This window comes from Leptidea sinapis, chromosome 39, assembly GCF_905404315.1.
Source record: "Leptidea sinapis chromosome 39, ilLepSina1.1, whole genome shotgun sequence".
Classification (NCBI taxonomy): domain Eukaryota; kingdom Metazoa; phylum Arthropoda; class Insecta; order Lepidoptera; family Pieridae; genus Leptidea; species Leptidea sinapis.
Genome location: NC_066303.1, coordinates 5,620,504 through 5,643,033, shown reverse-complemented (window position 1 = coordinate 5,643,033; position 22,530 = coordinate 5,620,504). Strand labels below are relative to the sequence as shown.

Below are 22,530 nucleotides of genomic sequence, written 5' to 3'. Positions count from 1 at the left end.
TAGGACATTTGTTGACGGAACGGTTGTATGACGATGATGACATTGAGCGCGAGCGGAGGGCCCTTGCAGTCAGAGGCAACATGCTCGCTCGACGATTTGTAAAATGCAGCAAGGATGTAAAAACCACATTATTCAAGGCATACTGTTTTGGCATGTACACCTGCCAGCTGTGGGTAACGTTTTCTCAGAAAGCTGTGAGCAGAATAAGAGTCCCGTACAATGATGCGTTCCGGGCTCTTATGCGGCTCCCGCGGTGCGGCGCGTCGGGCACGTTCGCAGACGCTGGGGTCCCCGACTTTTTCGCCATAATTCGGTCTCGCGTTGCCTCTTTCTGGCGGAGACTGCAACGTTCCGACAACAAAATACTCGTGGCTGTCTCTGACGACATCAGGAATCCAGTGTTTAAGCGCTTGATCTCTGTTCACATGGACAAGAATAAAAAATGACTGCACAAATTTGTGCAATATTTATATAGTTTTAGTTAGTCTAATTTTACTTTTAACTTGGCACCCCTTTACAGTGTCCAACTTTTTTTGTAACTATGGGTTCTATTATTATGCCTGAAATAAATACCTTTTATTTATTTATTTATTATTATTTTATAGGGCTACATATAGGTAAGTAATTTTCTAAATCTAGTTTGGAGGGGCCAGGAGGTATCAGTTCCAACCATTCGATTTATTGTTTTATCGTCAACGATCAAATGGTTTATGAACGGCTCGATCACTAGGCGTTGCAAAGACGTTGTTTCATTGTTGTGTTGTATTCACGGCACTGATCATCATCATGTACTTACCATCTCAAAAAAAAATTGCGTGCGCACTAAGTACACATATCAGAAGTGAAACCTGCATTGTACATGAAACTCTTAACTGCATATGTAGTCCTGGTACATGTTCCTAGGATGACAACCGCTATGAAAGACATTACTATCACCGCTACCATATTTATGTCCTCCTGGTGTCTATGTAGTAATACGTCGTGCGCATGACGTCAGAATATATTAAGGTATACTCGCGTCATACATAAGACAATCTCTTCTTCAACTATGATTGCCTGGTATTAAACACTGTAAATCGTATGAATTTATGTGGGTCTCTTTTTACTGTCGCGCTTTTTCGTTTCATCGACTTTCAAATCACAACGATGCTAAAGAAGTTTTCACTTCGAAAATGCTTGATATATGACATAAAGCCTCGCCTGGTAGCGGAATACTGGGTCTCGAAATCTCGAGCGATTGCCAATTCCGTAGCCATGCCGGAGGGCAAAGCCAAATTCGCTTCGAAGAAGCTGGGCGTCATAAATAGAGCACGGCAATACTTCAAGCCACCCCACATTCTAGCGCCCTACAAAGCGCAGTATGGCGGTCCTCCACAGTGCGGTTTTCAAGCTTTTTTCCAGTGAGCTTCCTTGTGCGGGTTAGTACAAAAAAAGCGCGGACACCTTCCTTAAAGGCCGGCAACGCTCCTGTGATTCCTCTGATGTTGCAAGACATTGTGGGCGGCGGTGATCACTTAACACCAGATCTCACGCTCGTGTCTTTCTTTGCCATTAAAAAAAATAAAGAAACAGAATAGGAAATATGCATATTTATTTCTTACATTTTGTTTTAATCTGTTTCAATAGTTTACATATTTAATTGTTAAAAACAAGAGTGTTACACATTTAACAAAACACTTTTTGAAGGATTAAAACTCGTTTAATTGTAACTATTTTTACATTAGTTAACTTGACGTTTCGTGACCTTTTCTGATCATGTTTTCAGTGGGACTTTTACAAGGATTTGATGCGTTTTAAACCTTTAAAAGTGTTTTTTTAAATTATTTTAAATGCTGATAAAGTAACCCAAAATAGCCAACACCCGCGGTATCTATAGTAGCGCGAACAATGACGTCATAACTGCTGTCCTACTCACATTAAAATTATCATCATGATATTGATGTTGCCATAATTTAAAAGTAATAAATTTGACACATTCTTTGAAGGCAGTGTATAACGGTAAATGAAATAGTTAGTGGGTAGTATACCTACAAAAGTTCTATCTTCTCGAGATCACCGTTATGTAAATCAGTTGGATAGCCAATCCAACTTCTCAGCAACATTATTTTAATTTAAAATAAAATAAACATCCCACTGCTCGATTCTGTTTTTTTGATAAAACTAATTTTAAATGAACGTTCATTCGAGGGAGCATATATTACAGATAGGTTTCCTGTATAAAATTGGCCGCAATTAGCTGTAATTATTTTTAGTATTATAATTAATTTTTTGATATAAATTGCAACCATATGTTTTTATTTAATTTTAAATGAAATTATGTAAAAAATTGAAAAAAAAAAAAACATGGAAAATCCAAAAGTGCACGCCTCGAACGCTCATGCAATATTTTTTTTAAAAGTTAAAGTTCGAATAAAAATCGAATCACCTGCGTTTTCAAAAAAAAATTGAAAATGCCTACAGTAGTGTTTTCCGAAAGGAACCTTCTCTGCTTAATTCTGAAAATTGTGAAAAAAAAATTAAGTCGTTTCGTGAAGTCGTTCTCGAGATATCCGTACCACGCCGTTTTTTTGAACCACAGACTAATGGACGTCCGCGATAAAAACTTTTTAATTAACTTTTTTTATATTAATACGTATTCGACAACTTCGGTCGGTTATAAAGCACAACCTCGCCGCTGCGCAGTGCAGTGGCTTGAGCAGTGGGATCTAAGGCTAAACGAGTAAAAAGAAACCAATTGTATGATAGAATAATTTATTTATCAAGTCTACAAATCGGATTGTTCTGGACCATCTGAAGGTCCACTTTAGGACCAACAAGATCCCTGATGTTGTTCAGGCCATATTTGATCATGGTGGGCCTTTCGAGTGAGAGGCCCCACGCGATCACCGAAACGTCTTCAGGTAGTCCCATGGGAAGCAGCATCTCTGGCCGGAACACGCCCGAGTTGCCTATCTCTATCCATTTGCCAAGACCTGGATAGAATGAACAACGAAATTCTGATTAGGATAATTGTGGCTTGCGGCGGCGTCGTGTGCCGGGTTGTCTCCATCCCTCAAATATGTGTCCATGTGTGGTCCATGCGTCAACTCGCAAACGGGTGATGCTTGTGGTGCCAGGTCGACCTGTTATAGTTAATAAACCATTATATCCTTGTTGCATGCGATTATTAATTATGACAGTAATCACGACCATCTTGTTCACGAAGCATTCTTACGTTGTTGATGATGTTCTTCTCACGAGCTCAACTTTTTCCGAACATATGGAAGATTCAGTAATTTAAAAGAAATATTTATTGTAACGATCCAAAAGAGCTTATTTTAAGCCTAATTGAATAAAGTTTATTTGACTTTGACTTGGTGACGAGAAGAACGAGATGTTCAACTTGTGTAAGTGTTGAGTAAAAAAAAAAATTTATAGAATTAGGCGCCACTTTGCGGAAATCCATAATTATACAAATGATTTAAGTTTTCTTTAGTGTTAATTCCGCCAATATTTGTTTTTAAAACAATTCGACACGTGTTTCACCTCTACACGAGGCATCCTCAGGACGTGTTGGAGGAGGTTATCAATTCGATCGGTATTTTTTTATATCGGTATTATGTACACAGATTACTCTGGGATTAAGATCCGATTTACGTAATTTTTCTTTAGTTCGGTGCAGAATAGATGCTATTTGGTCTCATAAAATTTTTAGATAGTTTGGACTTTGGCCCAGTAGTTTTCATTTTATGAAATTTTTTTATGAAAATATTTGTTTACCTCGATGATATTGTTTTTTGTGTACGGCTTTTTTAGGAGTTTTAATTCAAGTTGATTATATATTATAATTATTAACTGATACAAAAAGGTAAAAAAAAATCGATTAACAAAACCGACTTCAAAAACTGAAAAGTATCAAATAACTAAATATTTATTTTAATACACCTCTTATGCAAAACTTTACCTTGCATATTAATAAAATACTATTAGTTCGATATACGAGCAGTTCAGCTGATGATAATTGATACGCCCTGCCCATTACAATGCAGTGCCGCTCAGGATTCTTGAAAAGCCCAAATAATTCTGAGCGGCAGTACAATTACGCTCGTCACCTTGAGACATAAGAAAGATGTTAAGTCTCATTTGTCCAGTAATTTCACTAGCTACGGCGCCCTTCAGACCGAAACACAGTAAAGCGTACACATTACTGCTTCACCGCAGAAATAGGCACCGTTGTGGTACCCATAATCTAGCCGGCGTCCTGTGCAAAGGAGCCTCTTTGTAAAAAAAACTTGGAAACAATTCCAAACCTTCGTGGTATGCGAAGATCTCCATGCTAGGCTCGGTGTAAGGGTTGTAGGCCGGCTTGAACTGCAGCCTGTGGAAGCCGAGCCGGCGGAAGAAGGCGTCCAGCAGCGAGATGAGGTCGGCCAGTCCCAGCCCTCGCGCCGCCACCACGCCCTCCACCTGCTGAAACTCAGCCAGGTGCGTCGCGTCCAACGTCTCGTTGCGGAACACCTGCACCGTTCAACAGCAACACGTCAATAGCCGCGCGTACTGACTGTGCGAGCAGTCTCGCGAGGCAGCCCGTGAGACAAACGACCGAGCCTTCCTCGGGAGGCTGCTCGCTCAGTCAGTAATCGGCTATTTGTTTCCGTATGGTGCGGACGAAGTCCTCTACAGAGTAAGCTAGTCAGTTGGGACTCACAAACGAGCAGTGACGCACGCGAGTTTTGTTGTCACCTACTACACAGTTACGATCGATATTTTAATATTGGAGAAACATAAAAAAAGCAATGCATTGCGATCGAAATTTATAAGCTTCCTAAATTGTTGGAAACTTCAACTGGTGAAAGTGTGAGTTTTAAGATATTTTGCTGATATTTATCATAATACTGTTTGTTTCCTATACATGAATCTATATATATATAAAAATGAATAGCTATTCGTTAGTCTCGCTAAAACTCGAGAACGGCTGGACCGATTTGGCTAATTTTGGTCTTGAATTATTTGTGGAAGTCCAGAGAAGGTTTAAAACGTGAATAAATAGGAAAATGTTGCTAAATTAAATAAAAACAACAAATTTGTTTTTCCTTTCATGTATCTATACATGATTTTTATGAGAGAATTTATTGACCCACGGTTTGACAGTTCTGCAACAGGGTGCATATTTTAAAAAGTAATTTTTGATGTTATGTTATATTATTGACAAATTCATATAAAAACATTCTTTTATTTATTATATACAGAACACCGTCTGTCGGGTCAGCTAGTAAATAAATAAATAAAGACACTGAAACAATCAAATTTTAATTGATTATTATTATAATGAAATTACCATTAATGATAGATACTTATTTATTTCCTATATACTTAGTAAGTTTGACTATGTCGTGGTCTTCCAACGCATACATTACTATCTTCAGCTAATGTAGGTTTCACAACGAAAGAGTATTGATTTTAAATTACGATTATATACCTATTTATATAATAGAAAAAACTCAGCTATTTTTATAAGATGACCTTAAACTAGGTACGCTTTTAGGTATAGAAGTCAACCCTAATGTCGTCAGAAGAGGTAAGAGTCACGCGATAGAAAGAGAGGAAATACTAGGTGAAAAAAAAATTTAGGTTAGTAGCGCTGTGCGATCTGAATTACATCTTATTGTATGATCGCAAGAGTCCCAATTACTTTAATTGAATGATTTGTGGGTGGCGTTAAACCAGTGTTGTCCCGCGGTCACTGGGTCCTTATTTGACTCATTGGATACTTTGCCCGAGTTTGGAGTTTGAATTCGCCATTTCTCGTGCGTGGCGATGAATAAAAACAAGACTCGAATAAGTCATTATTAAAATCAAAAAATAACACAGAATCGCAACTTTAGTATTAACGACTACGACACAGCACTACACTACGAGGGCGGCACTAAAGTTGCCTGAATTTCGCGGTATGTCACATGTCGATCTTCCTCAATCAGCTTACGCACAGCATCAACGTTTTCTTTGGTGACTGCAGTTTTTGGACGATCTTGACGGGGATCATCACTGAGCTTGACACGTCCACTTTGAAATTCAGCAAACCAGCGATTAATTGTGGTTTTGGATGGGGCCTCATCACCAAATGCAGAAATCATCCGGTCAACACACTGTTTTTGTGTTAAACCACGTCGAAAGTCATAATAAATCATCGCTCTAGAATTTTCTCGAGTCAATTCCATTTTCTCAACGACTAAACAAGTTTGAAAAGACCCTGTGACAAGACCGAGAATCTTTTTTTAAATAAATAAATGGTATTCGAGTTTTAAAACCAAGGAGTTATCAATTAAAAAGATTTTAATATGACAGTAACAGTGGAAATATTCCATTCCCGATACTTTTAGTGCAGCCCTCGTATAGGCGCGCAAGGTGAGTGACGGCGTGCGAAAAGCGGGTGGAGATGCATTCAAATCGCGCGCTAACTCTAAACAGTTTTAAATCTTTGCCCTGTGCTTTACCTTGTCTATACTGAAGTATTTCCGTGGCGTGAAGGTGTTCTGCTGGGCCAGTTGGTACAACATGCGTGCACTCACAGCCGTCGTGTGTGTCCGCAGCAGGTTCTTCTGTGCCTCTTCAATCTTCCACTCGTATCTGTAACCCTGACAAGCTCAGATTCATGATCCATATAAGAAACAATGTTGAAAGATATATGATTGGGTCAAGGAGCCACTTGTTCTTAATAATAACTTATATTGTCAGTTAGACGAGTCATTATAATATTGCATATTGTTTGTTATATATAACTATTCTAGTAAACTGTACCAATAATTATTGTACAACAATTAGTGATGGGCCGAACGTGGTTTGAACCGAATACGAACTTTCGAATTCGTTTCTATTATTTTCAATCAAAAAAGAACAGATACTTTGTTTAGTTTTTTATTGTACCAAATAATGCGGCCAAATGCCGAAGTTCTGTTATTGCCGCCGAAGTTCCGAATGTGAAACGAAGTTCGGGCCATCCCTAATAACATATCTTACAATAATTATAAGTCCCTAAGTTATTTACTCATGCAGGTAAGAAAAATTACACTTATAAATAGAGACCGGATTATATGCTACAAAAAATGCCCAAAATATGCAAGTAAAATAGCTAAAACATGCACGAAAATCCATAAAATGGGCCAAAATATGCATACAATTAAACAGAAAAAAAAGTCATATTTTTAAATATTTTATTTTATATAGGTTTATACTGACAATCGTATTTGTGAAAAAAACTATTACAAGATATACCTACTTAGATAACTATGAAATTTAAGATTATCTTTAAAAATATGTACCTACTACTAAGTACGTACTTTTCTAAATGATAGACAAATTGTGTCTACGATCGTTTAATAAATTTTTGTAAGCGCAAAAGGAGCGTTCTACGTCTACTGAGGTTACTGGGCAGAATTTAAATTTGAGTGCAATGTCTGGGCTTACTATGAAAAGCTTCGAACGTCGAGCGAGATCGAACGTAAATATGCATATTTTTTTTTCTAAAATATGCAACTATCGCTGAAAAGGTACTAAATATGCAAGAGCATATGCAATATGCATTATCCCAGAAAATGTACAAAACAAATGTGTTACGAAATTTAAAAGAATTGTTAAAAAACGTTTGTGTGGGAAAGGTTATTATAGCATAAACGATTTTCTTAATGACACCACGGACTGGGAATAAAGCGAACACCCTCAGGCTCTTTAATTATAAATGTTTATTGTACGATATTACATTGTAATCCATATTTTATATTAAAAAAAAGAAAGCCCGCTACTCAGCGGGCTTTCTTTTTTTCTTTTAGACCTGAGAAGATTGGGCGTAAGATACTCATCTTACGCCCAATCTTCTCAGGTCTGAGGCAGTCTCTTTTGAATGGGTGGTAGATTTTGACGTTCAATAAGTGATTTTAAATCCTTTTTTGAATAAAAATATTTGAATTTGAATTTGAACATTTGCATATAATCCGGTCTCTACTTATAAATATCAAACTATTACATTTTATTATTTACCAACAGTTGTTTGTTGGTTGGATCATTTGGAATTGTCTCTTTGAAATCAATATTCACAATTTCATAATTTAACACATACAGGTAATGCTCCGTATAACGCGGTAGAATGGTTTCTTGGTTTATAGGGCTATAACGCGGCTTTCTACCGCGTAATTCGTTATAATAATAATTAATCACAATTCGTAACAAGTGTTTCTAATTGTTTGCCTAGATTTACTATTTTATTAACTCAAATGCAATAAAATAAATTAATTTTGTTATAACACATTGACACACGTGCAAAGGTACGCGCAGCTAATTATGAACTGTACAATCTATATATATAAAAATGAATTGCTGTTCGTTAGTCTCGCTAAAACTCGAGAACGGCTAGACCGATGTGGCTAATTTTGGTCATGAATTATTTGTGGAAGGCCAGGGAAGGTTTAAAAGGTAAAAAAACTTGTTCTTCCTTTGTTCAGAAATCAAATTGAAAGAATAGTTTAAAATAAATAACTAGTTAGAATCTACACATCTATCTATCTCTCAGGAGGTACAAAATAAACTTAATTTTAGCTAATACTTGGTAGATTAAATACGGTTGTTTGTGTGTGTCGGTGTATCTATCAGAATATTTTTACGTAGATTGATAAATCTTAAGTTTTGCCACAAATTAAATTTATGAACCATTAGAATCCATCTTCTATGTAGATCGATACTTTATACAAAGAGTTCATCTTTGTGAGTGACGATTACCGCTATGTGCGACAACTTTATTTACTTCGGTTATCCATGGTGATAGTGGTGTTTCAATTCTTAAAAAACATTATTTTATTTATTATATTCAGAACAACGTCAGTCGGGTCAGTTAGTACATTATAAATTTCACAGTACTGAAAAATATGTACGTGGAAATCCCCGCGTTATATAGCGAAGTGCCCGTGTTATACGGCGGATTGAAAGCGTGTAATATGAAACGCCTTATAAGGGTACCGCGCTATAGGATGGAGTACTCTATTTACAATACAATTTATGCTTAAGTTATGTTACACAACAAAATTTGCAATACTCACAAAGACTGTATACATGCATACATTGCAATGACCTTCATTGCGAATATAGATAAGATTATACCAATTTCATAACATTTCTGATTACAGAAGCATAAATTTGTTAATAATTAATGCTTTTTTGTAATTTATTCCTTTACCAAGATTTAATCATGACATTTGAACTCCAGTAGTTTGTATATTTTATAATTCAGTCAAGGTTAAAATATATTGTTAAGATTGCAAATATTTTAGCATTTAATTGACATAAAATAATGTCTTCAACCATTCAAGCATAAATTTATTTAACAAACCTGTGAACCAAATCCGCCTTCGCTATGCACCTTCTTAACCCTCTCTAAGTAATCCATGGGGAACTGAGTTGTAGATGCAGGTGATGATATAAAGAACGTGTCATGTGCGTCCCGAGCCGGGTGCTGTTGGGGCTGAAAGAGTGCATCAAAGTTCCAGAATGAGCTCTCAATGTACTGGTTCGTTGGCATCTCTTCAAACCCCATCTCCAGGAAAATCTCTCTAAACTCTGATCTCACTTTAAGCAATGGATGGAGATTACCACACTCTGGAGGTTGACCTGTAGGGAATCATTGTGTCAGCTTTATCAAAGTAATAGAAATAGATTCATTTACCATTGGAACTGACAATAACATAACATATTGCAACAACACTTGGTCATGTCATGAAATACTATTTTTTATTCTTATTTATTTATACTATTAATAATTTACAGAAAGAATCTTAAAAGCTAACATAGTCCCGCAAAACTTTTTGGACAGTTTGTCTGCATGATCAAGTCTCTTGTAATACATTAATGCTTATTAGAACATTGATTTTATACAAGTGTAATTAACAAATATTGATAAAAATATAATAAAAAATCTAATTATAATTTTAAGGCAGTGTTGACAATAAATATTTTTAGTAAAGTTTAGTTTTAAATTTTCTTTTACTGGTTTCTAGTCGGATGTCCTCAGGCTAGCTGTTTAATAGATAAGGTAGGTGTTTTTTCAAACTTCTATCTCCGTAGTAGTTATTGATTCTAGGAACCTCGAACTTACCAGCAGACATCAGCCGAGTATCATGGTTGTGCATAATTGGGTTATGTTATGACATGGGGAGACGAACTGTTAAGAAACTCCCAGCTCATCTTTTAAATCATATAACAAGTTAGCCTATTTAATATAATATTATAAAATTTAAGGTGGCCTACACATAACCAGACAAGAACAATGCATTATCCTCTATATAACTACTTTATTATAGTAAGCATTTTTTGTAAAAGAAGTCTTAATATTTTTCTTGAATTTGTGCTCAGTAAGTCTTAGTATACTGTCTGGTATTAGAGTTTAAAATTGTAACATAAGTAGCAACAATATCAAATCTATAACATATTGACATCAACCAGCATCCCATACATTATATAAATTAAAAAAAAACACAAAACCTGAAACTAAATTCATTTGTGGTACAATTTTGTTGGCTTTAAGCGGCAGTTAACTTTTACCATCAGTAGTACTACATCATTTTTACATTACATATTTTTTTACAATATTCTTCATGAATCAGAATAAAACAAAATCGCTACTGTAAAGAATTTCCATTTTTCAGATTGAAATATATGTTGGATCGAATACACACCCAAAGCGTCAAAGTTATATGGTTTGAACTGCAACGTCTTCCAAGAGCCACTCAAAATCATCTCACTAGTTAAATCAGTCTCTAATTTTTTTATCGTTGTGGCAAACTGTGGCCCCTTTCTCAGGATGAAGCTCTTTAGTGTAATCTCCTGAAGTAGTTTCCGTTTCTTGTAATCATTCCTGACATTCTCAGCCAAATTATCTATTCCCTTTTTGATTTCATTGAGGTTTTCTTGTACGATGTCTTGGATACTTGAAACCTTGCGCTTCACAATTGGAGCACCTCCAGACTTGTCTATGAAAATCCAACCAAGTGACATTGCTTTGCTAAATCCAACTTTAGCATTTGGAACTTTCTGAAAACAAATAAATAATAAATATTAGAAATTTTAAGAGAGTAGAATTGTACACGCTCTACAATTCATTGTAACACAATAATATGAAACAATTTTGACGAATTGCATTTTAAAAATCCGGAACACACCAGATTTGTAACAGTCTTCAAGATCACTGATCTAATGAGATAATTTAGCAAATCGGAGGTTAACAATTATACCAAACAGTTAACGGTTTTCACACAATTTCTTTCGAAATTATTTTGATGGATTCAAGAACAAGCCTGTGGGCCTAATGGTGGTAGTTGTCTATGCATTATCAATCATCATTATTATGCTCTTGCTGCTTCTTTGAAGGTGTAATATCTACTTGTAACAAGCAAATAGGAAGGTTTGTCCTAGAATTTAGTAGTACATTAATTTAAGTTTGGCGGCATAAAAGGTAGTATCACTAACTCCGACTATAGTGCCCCCCATTCCATCCTCACCATGGCATATACCAATGTCTTTTGAGTTTTCAGATTCATATTATCAACTATTTATAAAGTAGGCAGCACTTTTGTGTGTTCTCTGATTTTACATAAGATTATGGGCTGAGTTGATCATATGCCAACGTTTGTCCAAATCTTTAATAAAAAAAAGTTTACATTGTTTTTTGATTAGTATCATTACCTTCATAACCTCAGCTTGAAGTATGCCTTCCTCGGGGATACCCCTGTACAAAACGGCTTCATGACTACCAGCGCTGGCAACCGAGTGGCCTTCATCAGTTAATTCCCATTTCGTGCTTTTAACTGCCTCAGAAATAACCATCTCAAGTGCCTCTATGCTTTTGACGGCACCAACGATTTTCTGATGATCTTCATTAAATTCGCTAGCTAACTTTAATGTATCCACATTTTCAGAGTTACTTAAATATTTCAAAATTCGTTCACTTATATCCATTGCTAAGTAAATTATATCTGGCTAATGCTTATTTAAATTTATTTTGTTTATTGGATTTCGGCAATTCGTAATCCAATCCAACTTTCCGACATTGGAACTTGGAAATTGGAATGATGAGGTTATTTGTCAATGTCATTGTCAATCAGTTTTCAATAATTGTCATTGTTACAAAATACAATTAATATGATGTGATAAGTTTGAACTACATACATACCCTATAGTTGCCACCTAATTAAACGTACTAAATGACGTTCTATTGTATAACATATATGTTCTATAGAACAGCATGTTATACGCACATACTTTTGAGAGTGAATACTTTGTTACCTTGCCTTAAAGCTAAAACACTCTAATTTAATCGAACAAGAAATCCTACCTATCTACTGAAACAGTGAAGTCTATTGAAACAGGCGGATGAACTGAACGTGCAGGCCAAAAACTATTTGATAGGAATTTAAAAAAAAAACTACTAAAAAATGACATATGAGTAGAGATGACAGTCTGCCAATGAATAAATGACATCATTCAGTAATCAGCGAAAGCCGAGAACGAATAGGATTCAGCTCAGCGTTCAAATTCAAAATCAGTTGTAAGTACCTACTAAGTTCGTAGTATATATTGTAATTATTTCGTAGCCGATTTCAATTTGCGCAGAGAATAATATTAAATATCTGCCAGCGGGCATATTTTGGTTTTTGTAATATCATAAATATTTATTGTTATCGTTTATTATTAGATTATACTTTTCGGAAAGCAATAATATTGTGTAATTGTGTAGATGATATAATATTATGTGTTACCTATACCAATTTAAAGAAGCTATCTATTATTGTTAAATGAAGTGATCCTGATTCTTTAAATTGACACAACTCATATAATTCAGGCTCTTATCAGATACCCGATGCGTCGGTTGTTTTATCGGTGCTCATTAGCTACTTAAAATATATTGTTTATTATTGTTGCTTAGCTTATTTGTTTTTAATTTGTATTGTGTGCGGAAGTTATTCTCAATAGCCGTGGGTGTTGGGTATTATAGAATATTTTAGTCTTTGCATATTTAATATTTTGCTGTTTGCCTGGCGTGAAGCTTGAAGCCGTTTTTAACCGACTTTAAAAAGGAGGAGGTTATCATTTCGATCGGTATTTTTTATGTATGTACACCGATTACTCTGAGATTTATGATCCGATTTACGTAATTTTTCTTTAGTTCGATGCAGAATAGATGCCATTTGGTCCCATAAAATTTTTACATACCTACCTATAGCCCAGTAGTTTTCATTTTATGAAAATTTTTGTTTACCTCGATGATATAATTGTTTTTTGTGTACGGCTTTTTTTGGAGTTTTCATTCAGGTTGATTATATATTTTAATTATTAACTTACACTAAAAAATAAACTACGTTTAAAAATACCGACTTCAAAAACTGAACAGTGAACTAACTAAAAATTTTATTTAATTGGTACAGCTTTACCTTTAATATTAATAAAATACTTTTATTTGTATGTGCTTACTTAATGATAGCTTTGAAGTCGGTGCCAAGCCAAATGTAATAGTAAATGAGTAGGTACCTATTCTCGACACGCGTGAGAGCGGGATAGCTTCGTCTAGATTCTAGAACAAAACCCAAGCGGACAGAAGCGCGTGGCCAGACAACCTTAATTATTACAGAATGTTAGCTGTTAATATTAAGATTGTAATTTAAGTTTTATTTTGTTTAGGGCTCGGCACCGACTTAAAACCTATCACTAGGTAGCACATATAAATAATAGCATTTTATTAATATTAAAGGTGAAGGTGTATTAAATTAAATTTTTAGTTATTAGTAGTAGGTACTTCAAATACTTTTCAGTTTTTGAAGTCGGTTTTTTAAACGTACTTTTTTCCGTTACTTGATTTGCAACCACGATCCTCCATCAAAAAGTGTGTGGCTGGTTCCTGGAGGAACTGGACAGTGCAGTTGGCTTTCTTCCACGTACTTCACTTTCTTACATGGGTATCATCAAATAAATCACATACACCTAAAAAACTTTGGAGGTATTCCTCTGGTGTTTCAAGAGACTTTGGCGGCGGTGATCACTTAACATCAGGTGACATCCTCTTCCTTAAAATGAAATGTAAGTTATATGCCTTGTCACAAATATTATTAATTCGCCTTCTTATCTTCAATTCCCGTTCTATTATGTGATTTACTCTCTCTTCCATGAGATTCTTTTGTTTTCTTTTTTTACTAAAGAAAGTTACTTAGTTTTCGTTTACTAAAGAAAGTTACAATCTATATAAGTATATAAAAGTGAATTGCTGTTCGTTAGTCTCGCTAAAACTCGAGAACGGCTGGACCGATTCGGCTAATTTTGGTTTAAATTATTCGTTAAGTCCAGGGAAGGTTTAAAAAGTTTGAATAAACATGAAATGCTCGGATTTAAATAAAAACAATTATATTTAAAAGTATAGATAGGTTACGAAGACAACATTCGGTGTTTGAAAATGATACACTAACGCACACATGAATAATTTAACATTGCAATATCACACTACTTTACAATTACACGTCAAAGAAAGTATTTGTATAGAGAAAATACAGTTAATTCATCAGATATGATTTTTTACCGTACACCGTGATTTATGCCTAAATTACGATTAATTCGTGAGTTCATGTAGTAAAAGCTATAAAGTAGTAAAACTGCATTGAAATTAGGTAGATAATGTGTCATTGATTTTATAAAAATATAATTTTATATTGATTATAATATATAGCCATATTGATGATGTTAATTATTAATATATAAAATAATAAAAAAAAACATACAGACACCAAAACAAAACCGAAAGGTATCTAAGTAAGAGTCCCATTTTTACAATTTTACTAACAACTGCTCCCAAAAAATTTTAATATTACAATTATTATTTTTTGTATGTTATATTATTTATGAATGTCTTTTTATTGAGGGTTTATTACAATAAGGTAATGGCAGAAGAAGCAAATGCTCCATTGATTCTTCTGCAGTTAGCAAGGGATATACTGAAAACACTCCTACGTAAACAAATAGCACTCACTGTCTACATCCGCTACCTACCCTAACACTTGTTTTAGTAGTTTGATAGTTCAGCTACCTATATACGCACTTGTTTATTAAAAATTATTACATTCACTGCAACAATGACTTCTTTACATTATTTCCTAAAATATTCTACCTCGATCATCCCGCAACAGACAGCATCAATATTTCGTCATTTCTGTACGTTAGTCTATGATCGGCTTGGCAGCGATCGGCGTTGTCATGGCAACATATTTATTTTGTTAGATAAATAATGAAATCAAATAAAATAAAATGTTATAATTCATGATTTCTTAACTGTGGTATGTAATTCTATGATTTTTTTTTACTTTCGTAATTAGTGCATCTTCCCATAACACAAGACGACATTTTAATGTTGTACCTATATCAAATTGTAATCAATTCTATCAACAACAAACGCGTGTGTACCGTTTTCGTATCGAGAGAGCGACTACGACCAAAGGAACCAATTGACTCAATTTAGGCGATTGATTTTCGGCGCGCTAGTGACATATCTACCTCTTTTAATACTATAATATCATTGAATAAAAACAACAATTTTGATTTTCCTTTGACGTGTCCCCCGTCGTTCAGAAATCAAACTGAAAGAATAGTTGAAAATGAATAACTAATTAGAATTTTTATATCTTTCTCAGGAGGTAAAGCAACTTTATTTTAGCTAACTCATTTGTTAACTATCTATCAGATTATGTTTATGTAGATTGATAAATCTTATGTTTTGTCACAAATTAAATTTCTGAACCTAACCATAATATTTGACATTTGACAACCAATATGTCGACCCATCCTCTATACTTTAGACAGAGAGTGCATCCTTCTATCTTTGTGAGTGACGATTAGGTCGTCACAGTCGATCAAATGTAAGAAGAGCCACCTCACGTGCCAAACGCAATGATGACCAGAGAGACACAGGTCAAGAAAAGAGCCGTATTGGCAGGATTGCGTTCTTTGGTGAGTGACAATGAAGAATATAGGCTTTGAATGCCACGAGTTCGTGCACATCAAATACAACAACAGAGAGCACGACATAATGAAATTGAGCGATTCCGCAGACGAAGTGCTCCTGTGATTCTGGAACGAGCTGCATCCATTATGATCCGACAATAGATTATTGTGCCGAAAATTGGTAATAATTGGGGAAATGATAATTATTTGTACATATTGTAAGGCGTTAAAATACAGTGATGAATCTACTTGATTATGTTGTGCTGGAGGCAAAGTAAAATTGCCACAATTACTCCCACCAACGGATCCTTTACGCTCTTAAGTTTTTGGGATTGGAAATGATTCTAAGCACTTCTTGGCCAACATTCAGAAATATGCTGTTATATTTCCAGATGACATCGTTTGGCGCTACACATATTATACACGACAATTTCATGCCCACTTTCAAGGTATTATACCATAATATCTAATATTTAAAATTCTGGTGTCGCGGTGTTTGTTACCAAACTCCTTCGCAACGGCTGAAACGATTTGTATGAAATTTTGTGTGCATTTAGGTAGGTCTGAGAATCGCCCAGCATCTATTTTTATTTAACCCTAAATATATAGTGTTTTAATTTCTTGACAATTTTTTATTTTTATTTTAATATGATTCTGCATTAAAAATACAAACCACTTAAAATTTTTACCCATCTACGATCAACTTCTATTTTTGTATCGCGAGATTTATATTATTCTGTTTCAGCCACAGAAATAGGGTTGCAAGATGGCAATCGAATATAATAATTATTGTTGTATGATACATTTTATGCACGGTTTAATAATATTTGGTAGATCTGAGAATCGGTCGTTATCTATCTTTTATACCCCAAAAATTTTAATTATTGATTTTTTTCTTATTACTTTTTATGGCAATACAACGTTTGCTGGGTCAGCTAGTTCATTAGATTTGCTTCATAGAATTGCTAGCTAGTTCTGGGTGTTCTGGGACCCATGGGTCAGCCCCTAACGTGCTATTATATTTGTTTGCGGCTGACTACTGGTAAAATACAAATTTCGTCTTATAAGTGATAAGTCTAAAGTAATGAGCATACTTGGGATTATTCGCTCCGTTGATTTCAAGTACACATACATCAAGAGAAAACCAGTAGTCAGCCGCCCATGGCTGAGTATTGGATTTACCCTAAAAATTCTAAACCCAGTACTCAGCCACCTAAATTACAGCGTATTAAACAAATAAAATGCGTTTTAAAGTTAATAAAATACAAAATAAACATTTTATTGTAACTCAGTATAACGATGCACCAGAAATTACAGCTAATACATACAAAAATTAACTGAAAACTCGAACACGATTCCTTAAGAAAAAAAATTGTAACAGCGACGCGTCTAGTCATGTCTTTGGCAACAGTGCAAATCAAGGAGTGTAGCTTGTCAACCTGACGTGCTATTGGTTCCAAAGTGTGCATATTAGGCAATAAGGAGACGAGGATTCGATTAAAAATTATTTTAAATGTGTAAATAAATTTCAACACTATTTATATGGAAATAATGTCTCAAAAGGCTGACTACTGGTGCCGGGGCTGACTACTGGGTACTTTACCCTAGTTCGTAGATTGGACAGGGTTTCGTCAGTAAAGAGCAATTATAGTATTAAAGGAGTAAAAAGTAGATCTTTGCTCTCATAGGTGTTCTATCATTTTGGTAAACTATTATGAATACCTACCCTAGGTACCTACATATTATATTAAGGTCGATGCACTAGCACCAGTAACAAACTAATTTACTAAACTAGCAGTAATAAAGACACTGAGCATAATGCGGTCTTAAACTGAACTAGAATACATCATGTTAATTATAATAATTACCAAATTATAATACTAAAGACAGCGAAATATACTGAGTCAGTATTGGAGTCAGTGGAAAGGTTACGTAAGATTAATAATTCTTGAATTAAAACGATATAATTAGGTAATTAGCGTGCAAAGTGTTGAATGCAATTTATGCATGTAAGTAACAATGATATTATAGTATTAAAAGAGGTAGATATGTCACTAGCGTGCCGAAAATCAATCGCCTAAATTGAGTCAATTGTTTCCTTTGGTCGTTGTCGCTCTCGCTATCGTAATTTAGGCATAAATCACGGTGTACGGTAAAAAAATCATATCTGATGAATTAACTGTATTTTTTAAATTAGATTTATCTCTTTTTCGCTTGCGATAATTGCATTTACTATCCTTCTTTGACGTGTACTAGACGTGTGTTAAATTATTCGTGTGTGCGTTAGTGTATCATTTTCAAACACCGAATGTTGTCTACGTAACTTATCTATACTTTTAAACATAATTGTTATAAATGAGTTGTAACTAGTTACTAATAATTCAATGTAAAGTTTCCCCTTTTATTTGATAAAAAAAATACTATGAATAAGTGTAGGTACTGTTTCATAAAAATTTCAAGAAATGTATAGTTCGTATCGCGTAGGGCTTTGTCAGTAAAAAGTAGATCTTAACTCTCATAGGTGTTCAATTCTTTTGGTATACTATTATGAATACCTACATATTATATTAAGGTCGATGCACCAGCATCAGTTACAATTAACATAGCTAGCAATAATAAAGACTCTTTAAGCATAATGCGGTCTTTAATCTGAGCTAGAATACATCATCAGTGGCGGATTTACAGATTTGCCGCCCGCTGTAGGCTATTAAATTTTTGCCGCCTCTAAATTTTGATATCAATTTTCTATCAATAAAATTCCAACCTTATGTTTTGTGCTCCATCATCCTCGTTACATAAACTTTTTCCGTTTGGTTAGTATCCTTGATTATTTTTACACCAAAAAATATTATTTTATGCAAAAAATGTCTCAATCATATACCTACCACTTTTAAAGTAAGGTAAGCTGTGAGGCAGCTCAACCGTTTAGCTTTTCTTGGCTTAAAGTCGATCGTAGGTAGTTCTTTACTCTCTTCAAGCAACAGAAGCTTGATTCATCTGAACAATTTATCGCTGGTGTAAAGAAAATACGAAGAAAGAGCCATACGAAGTACTATATCCAAGTTTGGATAAATGTTTCCTAGATTTTGTTCTCGCAAGAATGAAGACAGACTTTTTAATGATCCAGAAATTAGTTTTATTGAAATGCTTTCAGACGAAAGGTAGCTTTGAAAGTGTATGCATTCGTGAACTAAGTCTATTTCTAAATCTATGATACATCATCGTTACAATCAGAACTGATGGTAACAACTCACTCATACAACATACAACCATTACCGCCGTTTCCAGTTTTTTACAATTTTCTAATCAGCAAATTGACTAACTTCATATTTTGTGAAGGTCATTTTTTTACTGTCAAGTCGCAGTCGTTCAAATACCAGTTAATCGATTAATTTAAACCAAAAGACTATATGTCTATAAGATAATGAATTAGTTTTTTATTTAATAGTAATTAGTCAATTTTAGTCAGTATTTTTACGCTTTGTTCAGTTGTATAATAAATTAAATCTAGGAAGTGACATGGCAGCTACTCCCATATCCTTTCTCATTCCGCACCTATGTTCAAAATACCTTGTCCCTTTCCAACATCCTAATATGATGCAATCTCGCACCCGATTGGTTAATTGGCTGCTAATCGACGCATCACACCACGAGCAGTTTTTTACTGCACTTACTGAAAATTCGCCTAACCGTTTCGACGCTCGCGCAACATATTATTTACTGAAGAAGAAGTTATTAAAGGTGCTTTAACAATTAATTGATATTTGAGAATACTTTATATAAACGCCGGCCGGCTAAGTGAGTGAACCGTAGTAGGAAAAGATATATATTTTTAGTGCTGTGTGAACACGTGGCGGCGCAATTTCTTCGAGACTTCGAGACAAGTGAGTTGCATGCATGTCCTTTACCACCTTATCTTTAGTTCTGTCAGTCACCAAAAATATTGGAGGAAAACACTGAACCAACGTTTAATAACGCACAAATACAGTCCACTTAAAAATAGTAACAGAATATGGTAATTAAAAAACCTCCTAAATAAAAGAAAATTAATCACCACGCCTAAAGAAATAACTTTCTGAAATTGAATTTGACAATTTGCAAACTTGTCATCTCATAATTATTAGGTACACGGAGAAAAAATTATAGCAGTTATCAGTAAAGAAAATATATAAAAAATACTAAATTTCGACCATAATATCGAATCGCTATGGCGTTATTCTAAAAATTCATTCATAAAATTCATTCATTTCAAGACAGTAGAAGGTAGTAATTTATCTCTATCTGTACTTAGTGCATATTATATCTATTGTTTTGGAATAGTGAATTTGAAGTACACTAACTTTAACAATTTGTCTAAACATGTGTAGATACTTATACTAAATTTTTCAATGCAGCAATAAACAAGCGCCTTGTTTCATTACAGACAGTTAGAAATTCTGCCACAGATCGCACCCTCACTAAGTCGTTAAGGAGTCCCATTGACCATCATATTCGACTACGACTACTAATTACTTGACCATAACTTTGTTATAGTAGATACGATAAATATCCGAATAGCATAAAAAAGATTCGCCCGAGTATCGTTAATTTGCTCCTAAGAATTGAAGAGTTCCGATACTTTGTCATGGATTCCGTAATCAGAACTTAACCAAACTCACTAATTCTATACTACCATTGAAGTATATCCTTTCTAATAAAGAAAGAATCATCCAAATCGGTTGGCGCGATATTGAGTTATTCGTAAATTTATTATCCACATACATATAGCAAATTTAAGGCTTTTATGGTTTTCTCATGGATGCCATTGTAAGATTAGACCATATTATAAAGCTTTCAAATTTATATTATTGTATCTTATTATACCAATATTATAAATGTGAATGTAAGTTTGTTTGTTACGCTATCACGCCTATACCACTCAAACTATTAAAAGGCATTTATTTTCTCAAAAATTGATTCCCTTAGAATTCTTTTTGATGTCATTTGTAATAACTACTAGATACTAGTACCGCTTCGGACACAAATGGCGCTTTGAGACAGAAGAAGCGGCGCAAGAAACTCTCCCAGCATTCTTTTTTGCGTTCTTTTCAATAAAAATATACAATATTGTACAGTCATTTCTATCGCTATAAAATAATCACAATCTTAGGATTAGGATTTACGACAGAGTCATAAAATGAGAGTTTTATAAAACATTTAAATTAATTTATAGATAATGCCTGAACAGTGGCTGTGACTTTATTATAGAAGTGTATACATTTATCCTTAAAGCTATTATGTATCTTATGAAGCCTACTAGAATTAGTTACAAGCAATCCCTTATTTCTAGTGTTATAATAATGAAAATCACTATTAAGAGCAAAAAGGTGACGATTTTGTGAACGCATATTAAATTTTCTATACAATATAGCTTTCAAATAAAAAAAGAATCATCAAAATCGGTTCACCCAGTCGAAAAGATTGAGGTAACAAACATAAATAACACCGACGAATTGAGAACCTCCTTCTTTTTTGAAGTCGGTTAAAAATGTGAACTAAATTTGCCGCCCCTTAAAATTTGCCGCCCTAGGCTCCAGCCTACTCAGCCTGCTGGTAAATCCGCCACTGTACATCATGTTAGTTATAATTATTACCAAATTGTAATTGTACCAGCGATATATACTGAGTCGGTGGAAAGGTTACGAAGGTTAGTAATTCTTGAATTAAAACGTTTTAATTAGGTTATTAGCGTGCAAAATGTTGAATGCAATTTATGCATGTAAGTAATAAAATCGTAAGGATACATAAGACACATCCAGTGTCTGTACATTTTATTTATTTAATTAATTCACAGAAATCTCCACATTTATACTAATATCATAAAGCTGCAGTGTTTGTTTGTTTGTTTGTTTGAACGCGCTAATCTCTGGTACTACTGGTCCGATTTGAATGATTATTTCAGTGTTGGGTAGTCCATTTATCGAGGAAGGCTATAGGCTATGTTTTTTTTTCAAAATTAGGGATCCGTAATAAAATTGCTATTTTGTAACACAAGGTGTAAAATCGAAAACCTATTTTTGCGTGCGCTGCAAAAACTATTGACAATAGAACAAAATGATGTACAGGCTATAATATAGGCAATATTTTATTACTTATAAAACTATCGCGTGAATTATACTTTATATGGCAAAACAACGTTTGCCGGGTCAGCTAGTTATTGTATATTATTAACAATATTTCTTATGGTAGGCATAAAGGCATAAAAGGCATTTATTTTCTCAAAATTGATTCCTTTAGAATTCTTTTTGATGTCATTTCTTATACTACTACCGCTTCGGAAACAAATGGCGCTCTGAGAGAGAAGAAGCGGCGCAAGAAACTCCCAGCATTCTTTTTTTGCGCTCTTTTCAATAAAAATATACAATATTGTACAGTCATTTCTATCGCTATAAAATAATCACAATCTAGTCCCAGGCTGTCCGATCATTTAGATATTCAGCAGTGGAGTAATAGAATTTACGACAGAGCCATTTTTTTTTAAAAACATTTAAA

General features: G+C 34.3%; 1 protein-coding gene across 2 annotated transcripts; it reads right to left on the bottom strand.

Moving 5' to 3' along the window:
- Positions 1–2,734: 2,734 nt before the first annotated feature.
- LOC126976010 (phenylalanine--tRNA ligase alpha subunit) lies at positions 2,735–12,097 on the bottom strand. Of its 2 annotated transcripts, XM_050824146.1 has the most exons (6): positions 11,704–12,095; positions 10,698–11,052; positions 9,356–9,633; positions 6,474–6,614; positions 4,290–4,497; positions 2,735–2,972 (listed from the first exon to the last, which is right to left on the bottom strand). In XM_050824146.1, exons 1-6 carry the CDS (start codon positions 11,974–11,976, stop codon positions 2,752–2,754), a joined length of 1,476 nt encoding a protein of 491 aa, XP_050680103.1. In that variant the 5' UTR covers positions 11,977–12,095; the 3' UTR covers positions 2,735–2,751. The 2 variants fall into 2 exon arrangements, with proteins under 2 accessions (XP_050680103.1, XP_050680104.1); XM_050824147.1 differs by lacking the exon at positions 2,735–2,972 and having other exon boundaries at positions 4,481–4,497; positions 6,474–6,606; positions 11,704–12,097.
- Positions 12,098–22,530: the final 10,433 nt, after the last annotated feature.

Coding starts and splice junctions, on each gene's coding strand:
- LOC126976010 (XM_050824146.1), bottom strand. CDS start 11,976: ATGGATATAAGTGAACGAATTTTGAAATATTTAAGTAACTCTGAAAAT. Junction 4,498..6,473: donor AATACTTCAGTATAGACAAG/GTAAAGCACAGG, acceptor TGAACGGTGCAG/GTGTTCCGCAACGAGACGTT. Junction 2,973..4,289: donor GATCTTCGCATACCACGAAG/GTTTGGAATTGT, acceptor CATTCTATCCAG/GTCTTGGCAAATGGATAGAG.